At 38.0% G+C, this 24606-nt stretch overlaps 4 protein-coding genes across 4 annotated transcripts; 3 read left to right on the top strand and 1 right to left on the bottom strand.

The window, feature by feature from the left end:
• On the top strand, positions 1 to 23763 carry LOC128515986 (zinc finger protein 239-like). The gene is made up of 2 exons (XM_053490283.1): positions 1 to 77; positions 22767 to 23763. The coding sequence occupies exons 1-2, from the start codon at positions 15 to 17 to the stop codon at positions 23625 to 23627; spliced, it is 924 nt and encodes a 307-aa protein (XP_053346258.1). The 5' UTR covers positions 1 to 14; the 3' UTR covers positions 23628 to 23763.
• LOC128515952 (uncharacterized) lies at positions 6991 to 12041 on the bottom strand. The gene is made up of 3 exons (XM_053490243.1): positions 11661 to 12041; positions 9577 to 9675; positions 6991 to 9292 (listed from the first exon to the last, which is right to left on the bottom strand). Exons 1-3 carry the CDS (start codon positions 12039 to 12041, stop codon positions 7163 to 7165), a joined length of 2610 nt encoding a protein of 869 aa, XP_053346218.1. The 3' UTR covers positions 6991 to 7162.
• LOC128515992 (uncharacterized) lies at positions 12290 to 14937 on the top strand. The gene is made up of 5 exons (XM_053490287.1): positions 12290 to 12375; positions 12823 to 12910; positions 13802 to 13920; positions 14030 to 14449; positions 14540 to 14937. The coding sequence occupies exons 2-5, from the start codon at positions 12871 to 12873 to the stop codon at positions 14765 to 14767; spliced, it is 807 nt and encodes a 268-aa protein (XP_053346262.1). The 5' UTR covers positions 12290 to 12375; positions 12823 to 12870; the 3' UTR covers positions 14768 to 14937.
• Positions 15726 to 17298, top strand: LOC128515997 (uncharacterized). The gene is made up of 4 exons (XM_053490297.1): positions 15726 to 16007; positions 16098 to 16251; positions 16333 to 16442; positions 16960 to 17298. Exons 1-4 carry the CDS (start codon positions 15810 to 15812, stop codon positions 17269 to 17271), a joined length of 774 nt encoding a protein of 257 aa, XP_053346272.1. The 5' UTR covers positions 15726 to 15809; the 3' UTR covers positions 17272 to 17298.
• Positions 23764 to 24606: the final 843 nt, after the last annotated feature.

Below are 24606 nucleotides of genomic sequence, written 5' to 3' on the forward strand. Positions count from 1 at the left end.
GTACAGCTTTTAGAATGAAACCCAGGAGAAGCTCTTTAGGAAAATCTCCACACACTCCTGCTGATACTGGATCAAAGGTAAAGTTTACTCATCTGTCTTATTTCTCTTTATTTTATTACACACATAGAATTCATTTATTGTTTACTGAGGACAACACTCTTTATGATCCAACAGTGTGCCCTTAAGATTTAATAAAGTAAAACTGTATAACTGTGGGTTGAGGCTCTGGGTTGCTGATTGAAGGATTGGGGGTTTGAGTCCCACCATCAGATTAACATTGAGTATTGTTGGGTCATTGGTTAACATTACCAAGTTAACACTACACCCCATACAAAGAAACCACTGCTGTTGAATAATTTAGTTATTCTGGCTCAAGAATCAAGTATACCCAGCATGGATATATAAACTGTATTAGCTAGTGTGTCTGATGTTTATACACAGGAATGTGCCACATATGGTGTACATGTACGAACTATTGTGTTTAATGTGTGTGTAGTGGAATGTAACTGAAAATGGTTAAGTAAGCTGAACCTAGCCCCATCTGTTGTATGCTCAAGGGGGGAGGGGGCTCATAGTAGGACACAGTTTTTTTGTTGTTGTTGTTGTTAGTCTTTCGGCTGCTCCCAGCAAGGGGTCGCCACAGCGGGATACCCAGTCCGTACTACAACTTGGCACAGGTTTTACGCCGGATGCCCTTCCTGACACAACCCTCCCATTTTATCCGGGCTTGGGACCGGCACTGCATCCAATGGCTGGGGTTTGGGCACTGGCTGAGAATTGAACCCGGGCCTTCCGCATGGCAGGCGAAACACCTACCACTGAGCCACCAGCCCCCCATAGTAGGACACAGCTATTGGGAAAACATGTAGGAATGTACAATCTAAAAAATAAATCTGTCTTGTACTCAATTTTTATTGGTCATCCTTTTTACAATTAAAAATATTATAATAAGTATCATAATATTATAATATAAAAAATATAAAAGTTGTAAAATCATGTAAAATATACTTCATGAATTGTGTAAAAGTCAGTAAAAAATTAAGTAGACCTGAATAACTACATCTAGTGCATTGAGTAGATTTAATTGAAATGCAAGGTAGAAAAAAAATGAAAACTAGACTATTATTTAACAAACAAATGCTACATTTACTAAATATTTTAGGTTAAAGTATCTAATGACATTAAATTATAAACAAAAAAAACAATACACACATTACCCTTTTAATTAAACATTAATTGGTCAAATTTGACCAGACATGAAACCTGGTTTACTTTGCAAATGACATTTAACAAGATCATAAAAACATCAATTGATCTATATAGTATCTAATACATTTAACTTATTTACACAGAGCACAGACTGGGCTTTCATAATGTGGCTGATGTAAATATATCAGATTCATATGCGACATTTAAACTTATGTCGCATATAGGAAAATACAAATTCAAACTCTAGCAGAACAAAATAGAAAATGGATAATAAACAAATCTGTAAGATTGTTTTGAACACAGAACTGATATACAGTTGCAAAAAAAAAAGTAAGTGAACCCTTTGGGATTCTGTGGAGTTTTGCATGAATTGGTCATAAAATGTGCTCTGAACTTCACAAACAATGACTAAATTGTCCGAAAGTCACAACAATATAAAAATAATACTACACAAACAATATACGTTTTTTTTTTTAACATAACATGGAAACATTTACAGTGCTGGGTGGAAAAAATATGTGAACCTTTGGACTTAATAACTGATTGATGCTCCTTTGGCAGCAATAACCTCAACCAAACGTTTCCTGTAGTTGCAGATCAGACCTGCACAACGATCTGGAGTAATTTTGGACCACTCCTCTTCAAAAAACCAGTATAGCATTATTGTTAGGAGTGTTGTGGCAAGAGAGCGATTCACACCAGACAGCATTTCAATCAGGTTGAGGTCAGGACTCTGACTGGGCCACTCCAGAAGGCGTATTTTGTTCTGTTGAAGCCATTCTTTTGTTGAATTACTTGTCTGCTTTGGGTCATTGTCCTGTTGCATCACCCATCCCCTGCGGAGCTTTAGTTGGCGGACAGATGGTCTTACTTTTTCCTGCAAAATGTCTTGATTAACTTTGGAATAAATTTTTCCATCATTGGCAACAATCCGTCCAGGTCCATGATACGCTCTCCACCATGTTTTACAGTGGGGGATTAGGTGTTGATGTTGGTGTGCTGTGCCTTTTTTCCCCACACATAATGTTGTTTTTTTTTTTTTTCCACGCAACAAAATTTAGGTTTCATACTGGCAACATTTTGCCAGTAGTGTTGTGGAACATCCAGGTGCTCTTTTGCAAACTTCAAACCTGCTGCAATTTTTTTTTAGACAGCAATGGCGTCCTTCCTGGTGTCCTCCCATGTACTTGTTACATCTTGTTACATCCCTTATATGTATTTGTCTTTCTTCTGTTTTTTTTTTTTTTTTTGGGAAGTGCTGTACAGTATGTGTGTTTCTGTGCAGGGTGATGTTTGATTGGTTCCTGCCCTCTAACTTGTGCCCCGCCCTGCTTGATCAGGTGACTTCCTGCTGCCTATAAAGATCCCACCATCACTTCCTGCTTCAGCTTTTGTGCTCATTTGCTGTGTTAAACTCCTCATTGCTCTGTTACATAGTACATTGTGTTAGTAAGACTGAGATTCTGTTTGGGTTTATTTTGAGTGTTAAGACTGAGATTCGGTGTGGGTTCATTTTGAGTATTTGTTACCTGTTCGTGTGTTTGCCAACTATTTGTAACTTTGACTACGGCCTGTTTGACTTTAAATTTTGGATTGCCCTGTTTCGACTAGGTTGCTGATTGTAAATAATGTATATCGTAATCTTGGGGAGGTAGAAAGACCAACGCCATTTTTGTTGAAACCTTTTGTTAATTGTTTTATGTACAGGGAGTTAGGGAAGTTATTTCCTTTATTTTTCTTTTGTAAATAGGGAATTTAGATGGTTTAATATCAGTTGCTTTGTTTGTTATTTTGGCCAGGTCGGCTCCTGAAGTCAATTCCACCACTTCCATTTGTAAAAAAAAAAAAAAAATTGTTTTTCTTTTAAACTATTGCTTATTTGCTTTTGAACTCCTCGGCGTCCTTGCACTCTTTCATGTTGCGCCTTCACCCTAGACGGGGCGTAACATAATCCATTCTTGTTTAATGTTTCCCTTATTGTAGATGTGTCAACAAATATGTTAGCATGTGCCAGAGATTTCTGTACATCTTTAGCTGACACTATAGGATTCTTTTTTACCCCATTAAGCATTCTGCGCTGTGCTCTTGCAGTCATCTTTACAGGACAACCACACTTAGGGAGAGTAGCAACAGTGCTGAACTTTCTCCATTTGTAGACAGTCTGTCTTACCGTGGAAACATGAACATCAAGGCTTTTGGAGATACTTTTGTAACCCTTTCCAGTTTCATGCAAGTCAACAATTCTTGATCACAGGTCTTCTGAGAGCTTTTTTCACGCAAGGCATGGTTCACATCAGGCAGTGCTTCTTGAAACCAGTAAACCCAAAACTGGTGTTTGTTTTTAAAGGACAGGACAGCTTTCATCAACACATCTAATATCATCACACTGCTTGAACTCAAGGTTGGGTTACTCCTGGCTCCAATTAGCTCTTGGAGAAGTCATTAGGCTAGGGGTTAACATACTTTTTTCCACACTTGTACTGTGAATGTTAACATGGTATGTTCAATGGAAACATATAATGTTTGTATTCTTTTAAACAGACTGTGTGTTTCTATTGTTGTGACTTATAGAAGATCAGTGCACATTTTATAACCAGTTCATGCAAAAAAAGGGTTTACATACTTTTTCTTGCAACTGTATATTGTCATTTAACACTAAAACGTCTGGAGTTTGGCAAGTACACCCTGCCCCCATTTTACTACAGTTCAACATAGTGTTATTGAACTGGACAATTTAAATGTTTATTTCATTTTTTCCCCAAACCTTTACTTATTAAAGTACAACAATACCACATGAACAAATAGGTTTCAGTCAAACAAATCACTTTTTTGGTTTGTTTTATAGACCTTTCAGTACACTCCAAAAAATAGGATTTTAGCGATAACAGCTAGGATTGGTCTGCAAATCAACTGCCCCCCTAATCTGTCTTTCCCATTATATATTCTCCAAACTCCAATTATTTCCATTATACATTCCTACATGTTCCCCCACATTTGTGTTATTTGGGGGCCCCATTAAGCATACAAACGGTGGTGCTGCACTGTCTAGGTCCAGCTGACTTTACCATATCCAAGTCACATTTCACTATAAACACATTGGGCACACAAATAGCTCAGACAGTTCATACATGCTGGGTATACTTGATTCTTCGTAGTCCGATTTAACAAAATTATTTTACAGGAGCAAGTGTTAAAACCTGAACGGCAGTTGGAGTGTGCTCGGTCTGGTGTCCTAAACTACTGCCCTGGATCAAGCATCTGTAAATTTCTTTTGCAGTGTCTTATGACATAATTGAGATATTCTCTGAAATACTTGTCCTTTGAAAAGCTACAGTATAATGATCCCAGATCCTGGATGGGGTGCCAATTCATCAAATGAGAGAAATTTGGGAATGCCAATTAGTCTACTCTGCATGTCTTTGGATTGTGGGAGGCCATTACAGGGAGAAATTGTAAACTGGCCACCAAGACAGAAGATGTACCCCCAAAAAACAGTTGCAGCAATGAGAGTATTAATCACTGCAGCTGCTATCCAATCAAAGGTTCTTAAAGGGGTCATCCAGTCCTATTTTTCATTAAATGTTAATATGATTCTTTAGGGTCCTAATGAAAAGTTTGTAATATACTTTAAATAAAAATTCTCAATGGTTGTGTAAAAAAAACACTACTTTTACCTGGTAAAAACTAGCTCTGTTCTCAGCAACCTGTTTTAGTACATGCTCTTTTAAATGCTTATGATCTCTGCTGAGCCCGCCCCCCAGTTCTGTGGGGTGTGTCTTCACAACACATGTGGGGTGTAGCCATGGGTTTAGCCACGGGAGTGTAGTCCAGTGCGAGCAATGCTTTGTGGGTAATGCAGTCCAAAGTGCGAAAACGCGAAAATGTGAGATGAGCTGGAATATAGAGCTTGAGCCTGTTTTCTTAAATAGTTTTTGGTTTGATTTAAGTACGGATCCCACCCGGAAGTTTGTAATATAGCCTAACAAGGCAGAAATTAAAAGAATGGACATATATTGATTCATCTTTCTCATCACTGCATGGGCATGAATTAACAGTCTGTTACGCTGCCGCGAGCAACAAAAAAAAAAAAGCGGAGAAGCTAACACAGGGTAAGTAGCGTATTGAGAGAAATACGAACGCGATGTGTTTACTGATGTGTTTACATGACTTCCTAATCATAGACAAACACCGTTATAAACCATCTAGTGTTACAAAGGTAAGCATAATATAGTTTTCCGACTATGTACGCAGTTTGCAACTAGACACTCACCTTAATGCATTGTTTATTATAAACATGCGATTAGGAATTATATAGAGATGGATCTACATAGAGAAGACGACATAACCATGTTCTATGAGAGTGTACGTTAACTTAGAAAAGGCGATCTGCAAAGTTTCATAAAAAAAGAAATTACACTTGCCGAACCTGGTGAAGACGAAGCAGAAACACAAAGCATTAGTACAGATTAATTTTTTAGGAGCAGCTTCCTAGCAAAACCTCTTTTATATTGACCCGCATTTATAACAGTGTTGCCAATTTAGCGACTTTGTCGCTATATTTAGCGACTTTTCAAATCCCTCTAGCGACAATTTTTTTAAAAAGCGACTAGCGACAAATCTGGCGACTTTTTATTGTGTTACTGGAGACTTTTGGAGATTCTGATGTGTCTGTACTGACTCTTCTCAACTTGCCACAGCAGCTGCCGCCGCCGGCCCCTCCCCCGTCCCAAAGCACTCACTCCTGTCCTTTTGCAGGAGTCCCCCCCCCAACTGCAGTTACAGCAGGAGATGCTCACTCCTACGAGTCTCGACTGCAAATGAATTGCCCATGCGCGAATCTGCCGTTAAGTGATCCCGCCCTGGCTTGTAAGCGGGGTGTAAATTTAAAATATCCTGTTCCGATGCATATTAAAAAATGTTCTTTGTCTAAAATAAATTGCTGCACAAGAATAAATTGCTGCATTTGACTCAAACAGCCTCATTACTTACCTCATCCACTGTGTGTGTGCTTCTCTGTGACTTTAGCATAAACATATAGCTCGCTAGTTCATCATGTCTCATTCAAAACTATACTCTCAGAAATTCAGAAAGGAGTGGGAATTAAATCCTTAATTCAACGGATGGTTGAAGCCTTTTATTGGAGATAATACACGGGCATACTGCCTGTATTGCAAGACTGATTTTTATGCCAAACTTTGCGATTAAAAAAAAACACATGTCAACTCAGAAACATACACAAAAGGCAAAGCCCTACAATAGTTTCACACAAAACAAACTGCCATTTATGGTAAAAAAAAAAAGACTCTTTAAAAAAAGCTGAAGCCACCATGGCATTAGTTATCGCTGAACACTGTTCTATGCTGGCATGTGATCACATTGGAGAAGCAGGTAAAGCTGCTTTTTCACACTGTGCAGCGTGCATTATGCAAATTACGTAATGACGTCACACTGCAAATGATCTGGCACTTGCCATGATTTAAAATCTGACTTTCAGACATGATAGATAATTTGCCTTGTTTTAAAAATTACTTACTTGCTCTTAATACTTGATTTTATATCATAATCTTAAACTGAGCATGAGTATATCATTTTGTCTCTATTAGTCCAGAATCCTAAATTGGATAGAATAGCTCTTAAAATAAGCTAAATTAGTTATTTCACCAGACGTCTTACAAAATAAAACTTTTTTTAAGATTCTGTGTCAAACTCAGTTTGCTTGATTTAAGAACTGCACATAAGGCATCTGTTGAAAACATATTTTATTCAACGTATGTACAGATTTCAAATTTGTCCACACAATATGAAAGATAAAACATTTGTGAACCACAACTCATATCATTTGACAGTTGTTAAATGTAGCATGCCAGCATTATTGTGGCACAACAGAAACAGAATATTTGTTTATGGAAAATTTGATGGCTAATGTTTGTCACCAGAGCTGATGTAAGCTAGATTAGGGTGCATCCCTAATATGATTTCTCTGGGCAATAATATCACAAAGACTGTATTTTATGGGCACAAACACACTTTCCTTGAAACTAATAGAAAAGTATGAAGTATAATCAATGAGCTCATGTACTAATTCTGTAGCTTGGGCAAGAATGGGCACAGCTACTTCATATGCCAAAAAGTCTTGATTTAAATGTAAAGTTTCATAGCGCTGGAACTCAAAAGCAATGAAAGAGGAATTTATCAAAAAGATATCCTTTATCAGTCCAAACACTGGGAAAGTGCCATCCACATCTATAATAATCAAGGACTTCCCACTAATGTACTTATTGCCATTAAGAACATACCATTTCACTGACACAATGGATTGCGTGAACTCTATTCCCAAAAATTCTTTGACTTTTTTCTTAACATATTCAGTATTTGTAACAGCTGATACAGGCCCTGATTCAGTTTCATTTGCAAAAATTGGATGTTCAGTAGCTATTTCATTCTGACACCATTCAAGTAACTGATTGTGGTTTGCTAGTGATTTACAAACATTCTTAAAATTTAACTTGGAAGCCCACTGCTTAAAATAGCGGTGCTTTGCCTCAAAGCGAATGCACATACTCCTTATTAAAGGACCAAGGGATATAATTTGACTAGGAAGATGTAACATATAATGTTGCTTGGGTATTACATTGGCTTCAGGGAAAAGTTGTTTGAACTGATGCAGATGTTGTTCAACCATACGTCGGAGTTTCAATACAGTTTCAAAAGAAATAATGGGAGCAAGAACTATCTGAACTATCTCAATTAACTTAAGAATAAATTTAACATACTCATTGTCCACTGCATTTAAAAGAAATGGTAGTATTTTTAAAAGAATTAACATCTGCCCACAAGACTGTTTTAATTTGTTGTCGTTAGCTGCTAGGGTGGCGACACTAATAGGACATGGTTTATCCCGTATTTCGAGAGGTGAGTAAGGAAAATTTTGAATGGCTGAATTAAACTCATCTAATTCTATCTGTCCTAATAGAATAAGGTGTTTTAATACAAACTTAACTTCCATTGGTGCAACACCTTCAAAAATAACATGCATTATGTCCTGTGGAGTTTGTTTGATCAGGTCAAATGCAGGAAAATCAACTAGTCTGCTTCTTCTATTAATTCCATAAGTAGTTTTGAGTGCTGCTTTCAAATATTCTGTGCTTGCTTTATCTATTTCAAGACACTGCCTAATGTGTTTTGCCAAAGTTTTTTCCACAAAACTCCCCTCCTCAAAAATACATTGCATATCTTCAAATGTGCATTCACAGTGTCTACATTTGCTATGAGCAAAACCAACTCCTACTTTAAAGCCAGCAACCTCATGTTGGGCAAGTGTGTCTCCACATACAGCTATCACAGCACCAAACAACTCAGTTTCACCAGCTGATGTTTCAATCCTTACACCATTGTAAAGCAATGTTAAATCTTGAAGAATTCTTTTCAGTACAACATCAACACCCCACTGAGAAATGTCATTTGCTTTAGCAATAGCAAGAAGTCGTACTGCAGCCAACTTTGATCTAAATTTAGGATCAATATTACCCAAAGTATAATAAAACATGACCAATTTATTTGCAGAAGCATGGGACCCTAAGGGGTTACAAATTTCAATTTCATCCGTGTACAGTATTATTTGCAATGCATTAGGCCTTTGAGAAAATAATGGGTGAGATGTAAAGAGGGACCCATCAGTAAAATTGTAAAAGTATCCCTCTCTGTTTCTCTGTGGTGCAGTATTCAACATGGTGAAGATTCTCACATTAGTCAATAATTGCTTTAGACTTTCAATTAGAGGTACATAGTAAAAACTTTTATTCCTTATGGACATGACCCTTGAAAGACCTTGCTTTACCCAGCAAATCTTCTGGGATACTACTACTTCCTCTGGGTTGACTACTTCCCGAGTGGCCGTATGTTGTCCATATGCAATGGTGGAGAAAGGATCCACGAACGTATCAAATGTAGCCAAAACATCATCTTGAAAGTGAGTGGTGAGGTCAGGATGCTCTTCAAACACCTTTCTCATTCTCTCCTTCACCGTATCCAGAAGAACAACTTGATATTGTTGCACTCCTGAGATTATATGGTTGACCATTCTCTGTAAAAATAGTTAAAACTAAAGTAAATTCTTCTACCATGAACAAGATATCTGTGTCTGTAGTGTGGGGCCAGGGGTAGCTCAGTGGTTAAGGCCTTGGACTACGGTTCGGAAGATCCCAGGTTCAAACCCCACAACCACAAAGTTGCCACTGTTGGGCCCTTGAGCAAGGCCCTTAACCCTCAACTGCTCAGATGTGTAATGAGATAAAAATGTAAGTCGCTCTGGATAAGAGCATCTGCCAAATGTAAATGTAGTGTATTTTCCAATTAAAACAAATATACCTGTGACAAGTGGCACTGTTCCTTGACACTGATGGCAAAAGCCGCCGCAGATCTGGCAATATCAGGTCTGGTTGTGGATGTTACAGCAACAGCTTCTTCCTTTAGCGCATAATAAAAAAAATTATATTCCTATTGGCAATTATACCTATTTGGACTCACTTTTATTGACTCACAAAATTAAAAACGTTCTGCCTCCGAGTGGCGCAGTGGTAAAACGCTCGCCCCATCATCCGGAGATCACTGGTTCGATCCCCGGGTGATGCTGTAACCTCTCACAGCCGGAGGCCTAGCTGATTGGCCAAGCTCTCTCAGGGGGGAGGGATAAAAGGTACTTAGTGCTCTCGAGGCGGCTCACAGTGCCTAATACCCCTATCTCACCTACAGTATGCGGCTTGACTTACGGTGAGAGGCGATGTTAGGCACCAGGAGCTGCCGCGATTGTCCGAGACGTTCCTTTAACGTTTCGCGTTCAATTAAACATGCTTAATAATTTTTCACACGAAAAGATGGAAACGTAATCACAGCGCAAAAACTCGCTCTGAATCATGATGAACCCTACTTACGGCCACAGTGCGAGACCGCGCAGGTGAGATAGGGGTATAACACCGCATCTCACAGCGAGTCAAACCGCATAGGTGATATAGGGGTATACAGCATTATAATCACTCAGAAAAATGAAAGATGCAGGGTTTGAAACTCCTATGTTTATTTTCTCATTTAACTAAATCAAATTTCATCATAAAATAAAACGTGTCAAAAGAAAAGTCCATCCAGTCATGAATGATGGTTAATGATCAATGAAACATATTTTAAACAAAAAGCAGTGAGCAGCTGGACATCAGGACGTAGAGCGTAAGTACGACGCGATGGCCTGGCAAGTGCAGGTCTGAGCAGGTCAAGAAGCTCCATAATCTGTTGCTTTGAAAGGCGAAACTTTTTTTTAAATATCCACCTCAGGCAAAATATGAAAAGGGCTGAAGTTTTCCCTAAAGGAAAAATAGACATGAACCACACGGCTCCGCGCACGGTGTCATCTTCAGTTTAGCACAACAACACGCTGTATCGCTGCCAAATAGTTTGCCACCTGTTCAATATTAAAAGTGATTGGCAATTTTAATGCATTAGTCACATTATGAAATAGGCTAATTAAAAGTCACTCTACTAGTTCTGATATTAAATAAAATAAAATTCATAAACAGGTCTAAAGTATATTCAATCATTAATATGACTTTGATAACGTGCCATAATGTGCTTCCATACACCGCTGATTTATAAAGACTGCTGCTCACTAGCGTCTTAAGCTGAAACTACGCTAAGAGTGAGTTAAGGTTGTTCCAGACCAACCTTACGATCGTGTGACTTAGCTAAGAGATACTTAGCGTAAGAACGTTTCGGGAAATGCGTCATAACGTTAAGAGAGAGGTTAAGGTACAACTTAAGAACTACTTAGTGATAAGAAGCTTTCGAGAAACCGGGCCCTGTTTAGTATTTAAAAAGACAAAAATAGTTTTTGCAAGACAAATTAAATTCAAGTTTAAGCATAAACCTAACTCCAAGCACCTGGCAAAAACGATATGTTTTCACTAAGTAAATAAGCAAGTTACTTAAGCTGGTGTAATTAGGGTTGGCCAATATGAACAAAAATCCATATCCTGGTATATTTTTATTTAATGATAAAAGGTATATATTTCTGTATTTTCTTGTACAAAATGCTTCAGGTTCAATTTAAAGTGAAAGGCATATCTGGTTGACGACATTACAGGCGGTCATCTGAATTTATAACTGAGACTAAAAAATGTATAAGTTTTTCATGTTTTCAAACAATGACTGAGGTAAAATTAATCTATTTATTTTATCTATGATGTAAACTAAAAAAAAATAAAGTGCCTGCTACAGGAACAACAGTAAACGAATTGGCTGGGGTCGCACACACAGTGGGAGAGGGGAACAGGTGCAGGTGTGTGTGAGAGACAGAAGTAGCTTAATGTAAAAGTCTGAGCAGTAGAAAACACAGTAGAATAAGTAAAAGTCATACAACCTCAAATAAAATTAAAATTGTTTTATTTAATTAGTTTAACACTTACGGTGACAGGACTGCCAGTAAGCTGAGGCTGCTGCGTTTCAGGCAAAGATGCACCAGTCAATATTTCCACAGTGCTGGTTGTTGCAGGAGTGCTACAGTTGGCAAAGACCGAAACACCAAAAACTTCCGAGCCTAAAGAGCGTGATGTAGATGTCGTCCTCCATCCTCTTGATGGGCATCCATTTGTCAAATACAGAGGGTGCGTCCGTTTAATGTGGCGAAAGAACGAGTTAAAAACTCTGAAATCCTGTTCACATCCATCTATTCCACAATAAACCCAAAAATCCTGACTTCGACCATGAACTGCATTTATGTGGCTAAGGAGGACCTTCAGAGTTAAAGCAACAAAGACGAAACATATCATACATCTCCAAACCGCCATTGTGAATCGCCTTCTTCTTCTTCTTCTTCTTCTTGTCGTCTACATTGCATGACCGTGAGGGATCATGGGAAAGGTAGGTGAGTGTTTTTTAAATACTATATTTATATTAAGTTATTCTAATTTAAAATGAGGCTATTTAATTAGTTTTTAGGCAATCACTTTTTATTTTATTATAGCTTTTTCAAAACAAGAATATATTTTTAATATATATTTTCTGCGTCTGCGCAGTGTCATTTATGTCGACCTTGATGACCTCATTTGCCGGCGACAAGAAAAAGTTATTTCCTGCTCTGGTACCGAAGAGATTTTATGAGAACATAGCAAACAGTTGAAGGTTAGTAACTTTAAGTTTATTTATAATTTACGTTTTTGAAAACAACTATTTTAGGACCACGATACTATTAAGAAAGTTGCATTTTGTGATGGCTAGCTAACGTGCTACCTTGTTATACCCCTATCTCACCTATGCGGTTTGACTCACGGTGAGATGCGATGTTGGGCACCGTGAGCTGCCGCGGTTTCCCGCCGACGTTCCGCGAAGTTCTGCATGGTCCGCAAGCTTCCGATAGGGCCGCCAAAATTTTTTAATTTTTCATGCGGAAAGATTGAAACGTACTCGCAGCGCCAAAAACTCGCGGTGAATCTATTTACTGTACTTATGGCCACTGCGCGGAGGTGAGGTGAGGTGAGGTGAGATGAGATAGGGGTATTAGCAACTAGCATGGTCAACTGGCAGGTCAACGCTTGCTAGCTTACTCCAGCTCCGTTTTTTTTTTACCAGGTACTGTGTGTCCAGGCTTGGGAAGCGAGCCAGAACAATAATCTTGGCATGGATACGTTTGACAACACCATATTGTCGGTATTGCAGGGTAAGTCACGTTTTTTAGTTTTGTAAGAAGATTGCCTAAGCATCTATTTCTGAAACTTCGAATGCGGGATTGTATATACTGAAGTGTTCGTTAGAGTATAATCAGTCTGCGTCCCAGCCTTTTTTTTTTTTTTTTTTTTTTTTTTACAAAATATACCTGGAACCTTGTTGTGGACAGAGTAGTCCACAGTATTAAAGTGACTCTAAATCAGGTAATTTTCAGATTTAATTTCCAACAATGTTTTAATTAGTCTTTTATTCATTTAATTTTTAACACAAAGTATTCTGTAATTATTACTTACTATGGAAACATATAGTCAGAAATTGGTTTTGATATTTACAACCTATAATCAGTGCAGCAACAAAAACTAAGCTGTCATATAAAATGTAGTGAATTAGAATGACCAAATTGGCCTCAACAATGTAGTTGAGTATAGTAAAAGAAAATGTAAATAAAGTGTCTAAATCTGTACTTAAGCACATCAATTGAGCAAATGGGTTAAGTTGCATTATATTACTGACTTGATGTGGTTGAATTAAAAAATATGAACAATATGCAAGAGTTTTTAGGAATGGTGTAGTGTATTATATGATTTATCATGATTCTTTCATCAATCCATGACCTCTCAACTTTCAAAATAGTCATTGGTTGCAGGCCTAACACTTTCTTTGAATTCCAGCTGACTTTGTTTTTATTTATTTTTTTATTTTAATGCAGATAATGACTACTATGATCTGGATAACTGAGAACTTTCAGACATTTAAGAGAAATAAAAAAAAACAGACTAACATGTATTTGTGCTTTGAACATATAGCCAAATAAATGGTAACTCTTCGAGAGTTAAAAAAAAAAAACTAATTTTAAATTACCAATCTATTTACCAATCTACAGCTGCCAATATTGATGAGGAAGCTTTGAAAAGCTTTAGCCGGGATGACCTGAAGGATCTTTTTCCTGGCCCTGAAAATTTCCTCAAAAGAAAGAAGCTTTGGGATTTCATCAGTCAAAAGGTAAATACACAATATACAACAAATGCAATGATTACTGTACAAATTGTCTGACATTATTATTTCTCCTAATCTGTATTTTATTTGTTTTTATCCACTGCAACTGTTATAGTGTGAAAGTGTTACTGATCAAGATGCCAACACTTGTCATCGAAGTGGGAGAAAAGCCTTTCCTAGTGATGTGCCACAATGTCAGCCTCAAACCTCCACTCCCATTTCCTACACTGCTGATAAAATGATGAAAATGCCAGACCCACCAGAGTATGTGGTGTACACAGATTCAGAGCTGGATATGGTGCGCAGTCAGTACTTTGCATTGCTCCGCAATGGAAAGGAAAAGGACTGTAAGATGTCAAAGGAGCTCTGTTGCAGACTTATAAGGAACACCGTTACCAGCATGGTTGCAATCCTCCGAGCTAGTCCCATGGGGAAAGAAGTAAATTACCCCTCCAAACTTGAAATGAGAGCAATGTCACAGAAGATTGTTGAGTATTACCCTATGTTACGTGATGCTGATGCATACATGCCATACGTAAGTCATCCTTTTCACATTTAAAAAAACCAAAACTGAGTGAGACAACAATAAGATAAAATTATTTTTTAAATAAATGGTGTATCACAGCTGACCATCTACACCAAACTGTACAAGCGACTGCAAAACATGAGGTCTCCAAGGAAGAGGCAGGGTTCCATGCCACAACGAGGCAAAGCCAAGAAGACTCTTTTCAGCTCAGATGACACAGACATTGGGACAGACGGTGACCTAAGCGGTGAAACAAGTGATGGTACCATAATTCTTGAGAGCAATGATGACATCAGTGAGGACAATTCGAGTGCAGGTGTGTGCTGAAAATGTGCTGTTGTTGTACTAATTTTTAGACATCTAAAAACAAAAAGAGACCACAGTTGCCTTTAAATTTGGAAACATTGCAAGTTAGGCACAATATTGGATATTTGTCTGTACTTTCTAGTTATTTTCCTATTCTTAATTTAATTTTCAATTATTTTCCCCAGAGAAATCACCCCTATTGCAGTTACCCCCCAGTGTGTCAACAAAGCCAAGCAGTACCACCCTGGCTTCACTGACATCATCCAAGTCAGCTCGATGCTCCACATCCAGGACTGTTACAGCTCCACCTCCTCCAACTGCACCCCCAGAGGATGTTGTTGGTAAGTCTGCCATCACCCTTAGCTGCTTCTCAAAATGCTACAGTATCTGTATCTCCTTTTACAGATCAGTTCCACCATATATCTACAATAATAACCCCCTTACCTTGTTTTATATAAAGCCCTCATACCATCTTGTCAGCTGGCCATCAGTAACAGTATTACACTTGATGACCACACAATAGTAAAATATTTAAACATCTTGTAGTAGCTATAATTTATTGCAGATTGCGACTTTTAAATCCTGTGTCATGCTAGTTGCATCCATCATGCCTCATGAGTATTGTAGATCAAATTACCTAAAAGATTTTTATCCATTAGGTCACAGCCATCGTGAGTAGATGTTAGCTATAAACAGACAATACAACAAATTCAGACATTTTATTTTCCCCATAATTTTACAGGTGGGTATCTTAAACCTGCCTTTGTAAAGTAATAACTAAATTATTTTCAATAAAGACTTAACATAGAGCATTCAGGACCATGACATAACAAGAAGTACACACAGAAAAGAGTCAGTTCAGTACAGCCTTGTTGAACATGCATTTAACCTAAGCACTAATGATAATAATTATCAATTATAAAAACAGTAATTTGAAGAATTTCATTGTCTTTAAGACTTAGATTTTTTTTGTCAGTCTAGTAATACCATGCCTTATTATATTTATATTGACAGTTACAATTACTTTCTGCTTTTTCCCATATGAGATCATGACAGTCTGAAGATGCAGGCAAGGCACTACAAAACCTTGAGCAACATGTACAAGAAGTCCAATGCAAAACCCAACCAAAGCGATGTTGCTCAGATTTTGGACCTTGAATTTGAGGCCAGGCGAGCTTTCATTAATTCAGATGTTACAAGGGAAGAAGACCGACCCACAAAAGTCTTTGAGGCATACCCATGCTTCAAAGACATTCAAAATGTAAGTTTAACTACCTTAACTTGAATACCTTTTTTTCCTAGGATAGGTTTAGTTAATGGTTGACTAACTGAGCTAAATTTTTTATCTTAGGTTATGGGTGAACTGTGTCGCATTGTTGGTGGCTCCAACCGCAAATTTATAGAGGAAATGAAGGGTAGATGGGCAGAGTTTTGTTCTAAGGTGCAGTTCTATGGTGTGTGGAAGAAAATCTTGAAACCTCCTCTTCCCTTGGATGTGCATGGAGGTAAATTGCCTTTCCATGCATTAAATCCATACATCAAGCATGTTCAACCTATTTCATTAAGTGCCATTTATCTGTCCATAGTGGAATTCACTATTGCCCTCTTCGATGCTCTTCCATCACTTTTTCCTTCCCCAACTACACCACCAAAGCGGCTGGGAAATGCCAGTGAGGCTCTCCTTCATATCCTTAAGGTGAGAGCGGTTGTTAATACTTTAACAGCCACTAACATTTATTCCATTTACTTTTATTTTTGTGCATATTCATACATAAGAGGAGCAGCTTAAAAGTTTAGTTCAGCAGAGATTTCATTCAAGATTCTTTTGTCATTACAGAACAAAATTACATTGCAATCAGGACACAAGTAGAGATTTTTTTTTTTTTTTTAAGTAACACCTTCAGCAAACATTTCTTTAACGTCTCTCTAACAGAGATAAAAGAAGGTTGTTAAATAAATAAAAATAAATATGATTTATAAAGTCTTTGCAAACTATAAAATAACGATACATTTCATGCTTACAGTTCAGAAATTTTAAACAAATTTCACTGTTATTTTAATAATTGTATTTCATTCTGTTCCAATAGTAAGTCAGAGCATTGTAAACTGATAGTGCAATTCAGTTGTTAGTTGCTTAAGCAGTATGGTTGCACAGTGCTGCTTCCTTTTTTTAAATCCTTCAACATTTTATCCTTTTTTTTGTTCTATTCTAGCCCGGTGAAGATGCTATGTTATACCTGCAGAAGCGGCCCCTCTCCTCCCCGGTGCTGCTTTTTGATGGAACATCCACCATTGTTGCTGTGGGAAACGTACCAGTGAGCACTCTTCCATTGGAGGAATTTTGGGAAGGAATGTTGGTGTTAATGGCATATTACTACACTTTGCACTTAACATACCCAAAATGTGTTGCAACGCTCCTCTCTGTCATACAAACTGAGGTTATCTGTGATACCATCCATAATCAAGATGCCACTAGCACATATAAAAGAGCAATAGCTGAATGGAAGTCCTTCTTTGGAAAATAGGTGAATGTGCAGCGTTTTATCAGGTCAGATGGGGTTGGTTGTTTTATAGTACCTCTGTGTAGCTTTTCTTCATGACTTGGCTAGCAATGTTCTGTGTTTATTTGCTAGAAGAGCTCTTAAACAGCACTTCACCTGAAGCATGTTAAGGTTTAACTAAGCACTTTTGTTGATTGTGCTGTTATTATTGCAATGTGTGATTGCCATGTAATTTGCATTTGGGCCTTTAGTAGTATTTTGTAGTAGCTTAATTTTGTAGTATTGTCAACAATATATCGTTTAGTGAGCTTAATAAATGTTGACTATTATCGTACTGCTGTCCAGGTTGTGATTTCTGTAGAATACAGTATATTCTAAGAATAAGAACTGGTTTAAAGTTTTTTGGGCTTAGTCTTAATATGGATTTTGGTTTATTTCAAGATGAATCAACTTGTTTCAAAATGTAACTTTATATATTGCACTAATACTGAGTAATTTTACTTAAAATATTGTCTTGTTCTAATGCATTACTTTATGAACATTAAAAAAACACTTACATTTAGTATATTTCACTTACTATTTGGATGTATTAAGCTTGATTGCAAGTATTTTTATCTAAAAATCAGCATTTTTCAGCTTATTTTTGCCTCTTTTAAATACTCAATTAAGATGACTTATTTCTTGATTTAAAAATCTTATTTCAAGATTTCTTATCAAGTAAAATTTACTTGCTGCATGGACAGATAATTTTACTAGTTTTAGGTAAATTTTTTATCAAATGTAGTAACTGTTTCTTATTTTTAGACTAGCAATTTTTGCAGTGCATCTAGCGACTTCTACGACAGCCAATAGCTACTTTCCTTACTGACGAGTTGGCAACACTGGTTTATAAAGCAGTCTGATGAAAAATGATTAGCACAAACATGAACGCATTTAGGTAGATCGGCGGGGACGTTAGCTTCAAAACAAAAATTCAGCCACTGCGTCCTCAGCAGCTCAGATGTCGGTTGTAAATGACGACTGCTGTGTTCGCTATTACACCCAACAACTGTACACCACACTCGCTTAAGCAACATTTTGCTCCAGCGTCGAAAAACAATGGCCGACAGCTTCTTCTCACTCGGGGCGGGTCTTTGCTAAAACACTAGTGTCAATCAGCTATAGGAGCAACCTCTGTCGCTGTGGCGTCACATCGATAGACATTTGAGATTGGCCTGATTTCAGAAGGGGCATCTTATTTTAATAAATGAAAAGAAAATCACTGGGCGGCTCTTTATCATTGTAGAGTGGTTGTGAACACACTCTCCTAACATATATTTCAGTCCAAACAGCTTGAAAAAGTGCATGTATGACCCCTTTAAGTATTTGCTCATTTAAATCTTCAGCCCCTTTTCTTCTATTTTAAGGGGAGGGGGGTGGTAGTGTATATTTGGTGATCTATGTATTATCATTTAATTTATCCATTTCATTCCACTCCAAAATTCAGGGTACTTCATCCATTTAAGGTGGAAAAATTTATTTACAAGATTATTGTTAGGTTTAACAGACGAAGTGTGGAAAGAGTTTTACCCAAAAATGTACTCTTCAAACACACCAGAGTGTGAGAAGTGAGACCTAAATAATACAGTGGAACCTCGGATTATGAGCATAATTTGTTCAGGAAGCGGGCTCGTATTCCAAAACACTCATAAATCAAAGCACATTTTCCCATAAGAAATAATGGAAATTAAAATAATTTGTTCCACAGCCCCCAAAAATTAAAACATAAGAATTATTAACACAACATATAAAGTAAAAATAAAACATTAACCTGCACGTTACCTTAAAAAAGGTAAAAAAATAAATCCTGACATATAAGTGTTTCCGTTTTTGCACACAGTGTGTTTTTCTCTCTCCTGCGCTTCTGAGTGTGTGTTATGTGTGTGCACAAGCGTAATTTGACACCGTGCCGGTTGTGTGAGAGTGAAGCACAGTCAGTACTCAAATATATAAAAAATGATGGAAACCATAATATTGCATCTATTTTCTAATTATATGATGAGTGCGTCAATCGCACAGACGCCGACAAAGAGCGTGTTATTGCGGGGGAGAGAGGTTGATTTACGACAGCTGTTTACAGAAGTGTAGTCCAGTGCGGGAGATGCATTGTGGGTAATGAGGTCCGGTGTGTGTGAACGTGAGTGCTAGATGTAAGCTGGGATATAGAGCCTGGGTTTTGTTTTCTTTTAAGTAGTTTTTAGTTGGATTAAAGTGCAGGATCCACCCGAAAGGTTGTACTATAACCAGACAATGCAGCAAATAAAAAAACGGGCATCGAGCAGTTTGTCCTTCTGATCAGTACATGAATTAACAGGCTGTTACGCTGCCGCGAGCAACATTAAAAATAAAGCGGAGAAGCTAACAGTGTGTTTGTTACCGCGCATGCGCATGTATTTAACTCCCTCAATATAAATTAGACACCTTTACTTAGATATTGATCCTTTCTCGATGCAGTGAATTTCTTTGAGCAAATTAATAATAATTTTAATGAATGAAAAGGAGGAAGAAGAAAAGGTGGAGCTGAAAGTTACACGAAAATAAGAAAAAGCTTTAGAGGTAAATACTGTGAAATGCTTCAAATGAACAGATTCTGCCTTTGGTGTGAAGGAAAATTACAGTTCCGCTCTGATGGCTCTAACATTACTGTCAGGGACAGCGAGACTGGATCCAGCAGCCCACCACATCCCACATCATAATATAAGTGGATCATTAAAGTGGAGATTCCTTTTTATAAACCACATACTAGTATAAAAATATAACACAAACAAAAACGTAAATAAAAAAGTATCACCCTCATAGTCCTATTTAGAGTCTGGTCTAGATATAAACCTGTCATAAAGAATGGGAATCTAACTGCACTATTATAAAGCAGATTTAACATAGTTATAATATAAGCTTCTAGTCTTGCTACCTTTCCATCTGGCCTCCTGGACACACAGTGTATTCACCTTCCTTCTCTGCATGTTGTTGGTCTTTCGGCTGCTCCAGGCAAGGGGTCACCACAGCGGAATACCCAGTCCGCACTACAACTTGGCACAAGTTTTTTGCCGGATGCCCTTCCTGACGCAACCCTCCCATTTTATCCGGGCTTGGGACCGGCACTGCATCCAATGGCTGGGGTTTGGGCACTGGCTGGGAATCAAACCCGGGGCTTCCGCATGGCAGGCGACCAGTGCCACCAGTGCCCCTCCTTCCTTCTCTGCATCATGTCAACCAAATCTCTTGCCTTCCCTGTCATAGTCCCAAAATTCCCTACTGTCCTTACTGTCACTGCTAAACTCTCGCCTTTCCTCTTCTCTCTCTGCCTATGAACACACCTTCCTCCTCTCTGGTCCAGTATGAAAGTCCTGTTAATAATTCCTATTATGTGATTTGGCAAATGTTTTACATCGGATGCCCTTCTTGCCAAAACCCTCTGCATGTATCCGGACTTGGGACTGGCACAAGACGACACTGGATTGTGTGCCCGGAGCTTCGGAGTAAGCGAGGAGTGATATTGATTTGGGCACACACCCATCACAGGTGCACGCCGTAACAATATATACAGTGGAACCTTGGATTATGAGCATAATTCATTCCGGAAGCAGGTATTCCAAAACAATCGTAAACCAAATTTAATTTTTCCATAAGAAATAATAGAAAATCTAATTATTCGTTTCACAGCCCAAAAAAATAAATGCATAAAAATAATTAACACAAAATATAAAGTGTGTGTGTGTGTGTTCATGCATAATGCACATAATGCTTTACACATGCGCACACACATGTGTTACAAGAAACAGTACACGCCCACTTAGAAAAACAAAATAAAATATGTTTTAGGCACACACACATGGTCACATGCTAATGTTACTGATATTGACTGTAGAGGTGATAGCAGTGTATGTTGTTACTCATGGTTAGTGTGGTGATTGTGTAAAATACTCTGTGTTGATGAAATCAGCTTAAGTGTTAAGAGGTTTGAATCTACAAGGACTGACAGCTGTCTTGCATGTTGGTAGAGGAATGAACAGTTTTTTTTCTTGGATTTTGGTGTGGGTTCCCTGCGCAATCATCGCGCTGCAGGGCCGCTGGTCTCTTCTGAATGCTAGTCTCCAGTTGCTGCTGGTTACTGGGGGCCAGGGGTAGCTCAGTGGTTAAACATAGATCCCAGGTTCAAACCCCACAACCACCAAGTTGCCACTGTTGGGCCCTTGAGCAAGGCCCTTAACCCTCAACTGCTCAGATGTGTAATGAGATAAAAACATGTAAGTCGCTCTGGATAAGAGCATCTGCCAAATGCCTAAATGTCAAATGTAATGTAATGGTTACAAGCTGTTACTGAGTTCTCTTCTGTCATGTCTCCCATCGCGCTTCGCCTGGGCTCTTCTCTAACTACCTCGTTCACAGTCTCTCATCTGAGATTTCATGGACAACTGACATGAGAACCCTCTTAGCATGTGCATTTTATTTTGTTGCTCACTTGGCAGGTAAAGCGGCCTCACGGTTTTAGGCTTCCACAATCCCAAACCACACTTTAGGCCTGCACCATTATTGTTATTTAATTTAGACTTATTTTATTTTATTTATTAAGACTACTGTAGTTAATGTTAGTGTGTTACGGACTGAGTATGTGGATATAAAATTGTTCATATTATATGTTAACGTTGTAAAGGTAATGAGTTGTGTGTGAAACATAAGTTGCCAGTGATTTTTGTGTTTTTTTGACTAAAGTATATCTTTATATCTAAAGAACTCTGTTGGTGTAATATATTAACAGTATATCCAGTGACTGTTTGTTTATCAGGGTTAACCACAGCAGATCATTTACATCCTATTGAGTTTGGTATAAATTAGAACAGCATATTCTTAGTGGGTGGAAAATTATAAATATAATCGTACTAAGTAAAGGCACCATTAATTCTCTTATATGTTGTAGTCTATTCAAAAGTATTGAAGCAGTTAAGTTTGCCTGTTAACTGTAACCAAGTCAGCACAGTTAAATTGGAACTACTGTAAAAAAATCCAGGGTGCTGCTCACAGTACAGCAACACACTTTTTACTGAGGCCAAATACATGCTACCTGGGACGGGTTCTACATATATTTAGAGTCATTGTAAAGCATCGTACAGCACTTTTGATCATGGTGTTGTATTTGAATGTGCTTTGCAAATAAAGGTGACATCGACATTAATTAGTTAAAATTAGGTAAAAGATTTGTTGCAGCAGTAAGATTATCAATCACTGTAGCCACTATCCAATTCAAGATTTTGCTTATTTAAAGCTGAACCTCGACTTTTTTATGAGACCAGTTAGTATATATTTGTATATACACTAACTGGTGAGAAATTTTATGGTGCAGTGAATTTATAAGGTTATAGTATCTATTAGAGAAGATGTTTCGATTAACAATATGTGGTGAAAAGGACATTTATTTGGGTAAACCATGTACATTTATTTAATTATGTAAAATCATCTTTTTTTTTAAAAATGTTTTTCAGATGTACCACTGCGCCAATTGTGGGAAGGGTTTTACCCGAAATAGTTCTTTCAAAATTCACCAGCGCATTCACACAGGAGAGAGGCCATATCACTGTAAACAATGTGGGAAAAGTTTTACCCGTGAACATGATCTTCAAATACACCAGCGCATTCACACAGGAGAGAGGCCGTATCGTTGTGCAGATTGTGGAAAGGGTTTTACCCGAAATAGTTCTCTCAAAACTCACCTGCGCATTCACACAGGAGAAACGCTGCATCACTGTGAACAGTGTGGGAAGAGTTTTACCTGTGACAGTAATCTCCAAACTCACCAGCGCATCCACACAGGAGAGAGGCCGTATCACTGTGAACTGTGTGGGAAGAGTTTTACCCGTGACAGTCATCTACAAATACACCAGCGCATTCACACAGGAGAGAGGCCATATCAATGTGCAGATTGTGGAAAGGGTTTTACCCAAAATAGTGCTCTCAAAACTCACCAGCGCATTCACACAGGAGAGAGGCCGTATCACTGTGAACAGTGTGGGAAGAGTTTTACCCGTGACGATCATCTTCAAATACACCAGCGCATTCACACAGGAGAGAAGCCGTATCACTGTGGACAGTGTGGGAAGAGTTTTACCTGTGACAGTCATCTCCGAACTCACCAGCGCATTCACACAGGAGAGAGGCCGTATCACTGTGAACAGTGTGGGAAGAGTTTTACCAGTGACCGTCATCTCCGAACTCACCAGCGCATTCACACAGGAGAGAAGCCGTATCACTGTGGACAGTGTGGGAAGAGTTTTACCTGTGGCAGTAATCTCCGAACTCACCAGCGCATTCACACAGGAGAGAGGCCATATCACTGTGAGTTTTAGTGACTGCAGTAACTTTAAGTACCACCAGCAGGGACATGCAGGACAGCAGCCATATCACTGTGGACATTGTGGGCGGAGTTATACTTATTTGAAATCATTTAGAAAGCACAAGTGCTCTAAGATGAATTCATCAGATCTTGTTGTGAATTAGTTAAGTTAAAAATCATGAAATTTCTTATGTCAGTAATGAGTCACGGCATGAGAAACTGTTGCTTTCTGTCCACATTTTAGCAGAATTTATGATTATTTTCTTGATTTCAAAATAGTTGTTTTTTAAAATGCTAAAAAAATGCTTTTCTTGATTTCAAAATGCAAAACAATTAAGCATGCAATTCACGATTTTGTATTTAATAAGTGCAAATCTCTATGGTAACTGACCAGTCAGGATCTCAGAGGGAGACACATAACCCTCTATCCTTGTGGTCTAATGAGCACTATTCTTTCACCATTGCTTCACAGTCACACGATTGTCATGTTAAACTTTTGCAACCTTGGTGATGGAGACAGTGATTCATCTCTGCACCTTAAATTGGTCACCTTCAACACCCACAGTCGTCGTCTTCTTGGTCTTTCGGCTGTTCCCTTTTAGGGCTCGTCTGAATCATTTGCCTCCATCTAACTCTATTCTCTTTTCTCACACCAACAAACTTCTAGCCCTCCTCTCTGTTATTTCCAACCTTATCATCTTTCTACCTAGATACAGTGCATCTGGAAAGTATTCACAGCGCCTCACTTTTTCCCCATTAAGCTGTATTACAGCCTTTTTCCAAAATGTATTAAATTCATTGTTTTCCTCAAAATTAAAAAAACAATACCCCATAATGACAATGTGAATGATTTTGTTTAAAATATTTGCAAAATTAGTAAAAATGTAAAAAAAAAAAAAAAAAAAAAATCATATATACATATTGTAAGTAATCACACTCTTTGTGATGACAATCAAAATTAAGCTCAGGTGCATCGTCTTTCCACTGAACAT

The sequence above is a fragment of the Clarias gariepinus genome, chromosome 28 (genome assembly GCF_024256425.1).
Source record: "Clarias gariepinus isolate MV-2021 ecotype Netherlands chromosome 28, CGAR_prim_01v2, whole genome shotgun sequence".
In the NCBI taxonomy this organism is placed as follows: domain Eukaryota; kingdom Metazoa; phylum Chordata; class Actinopteri; order Siluriformes; family Clariidae; genus Clarias; species Clarias gariepinus.

Coding starts and splice junctions, on each gene's coding strand:
- LOC128515997 (XM_053490297.1), top strand. CDS start 15,810: ATGCAGGCAAGGCACTACAAAACCTTGAGCAACATGTACAAGAAGTCC. Junction 16,008..16,097: donor GCTTCAAAGACATTCAAAAT/GTAAGTTTAACT, acceptor TTTTTATCTTAG/GTTATGGGTGAACTGTGTCG. Junction 16,443..16,959: donor CTCTCCTTCATATCCTTAAG/GTGAGAGCGGTT, acceptor GTTCTATTCTAG/CCCGGTGAAGATGCTATGTT.
- LOC128515986 (XM_053490283.1), top strand. CDS start 15: ATGAAACCCAGGAGAAGCTCTTTAGGAAAATCTCCACACACTCCTGCT. Junction 78..22,766: donor CTGCTGATACTGGATCAAAG/GTAAAGTTTACT, acceptor AATGTTTTTCAG/ATGTACCACTGCGCCAATTG.
- LOC128515992 (XM_053490287.1), top strand. CDS start 12,871: ATGGATACGTTTGACAACACCATATTGTCGGTATTGCAGG. Junction 12,911..13,801: donor CATATTGTCGGTATTGCAGG/GTAAGTCACGTT, acceptor ACCAATCTACAG/CTGCCAATATTGATGAGGAA. Junction 13,921..14,029: donor GGGATTTCATCAGTCAAAAG/GTAAATACACAA, acceptor CAACTGTTATAG/TGTGAAAGTGTTACTGATCA.
- LOC128515952 (XM_053490243.1), bottom strand. CDS start 12,041: ATGGCGGTTTGGAGATGTATGATATGTTTCGTCTTTGTTGCTTTAACT. Junction 9,676..11,660: donor TTACTGGCAGTCCTGTCACC/GTAAGTGTTAAA, acceptor TATGCGCTAAAG/GAAGAAGCTGTTGCTGTAAC. Junction 9,293..9,576: donor AACAGTGCCACTTGTCACAG/GTATATTTGTTT, acceptor CTATTTTTACAG/AGAATGGTCAACCATATAAT.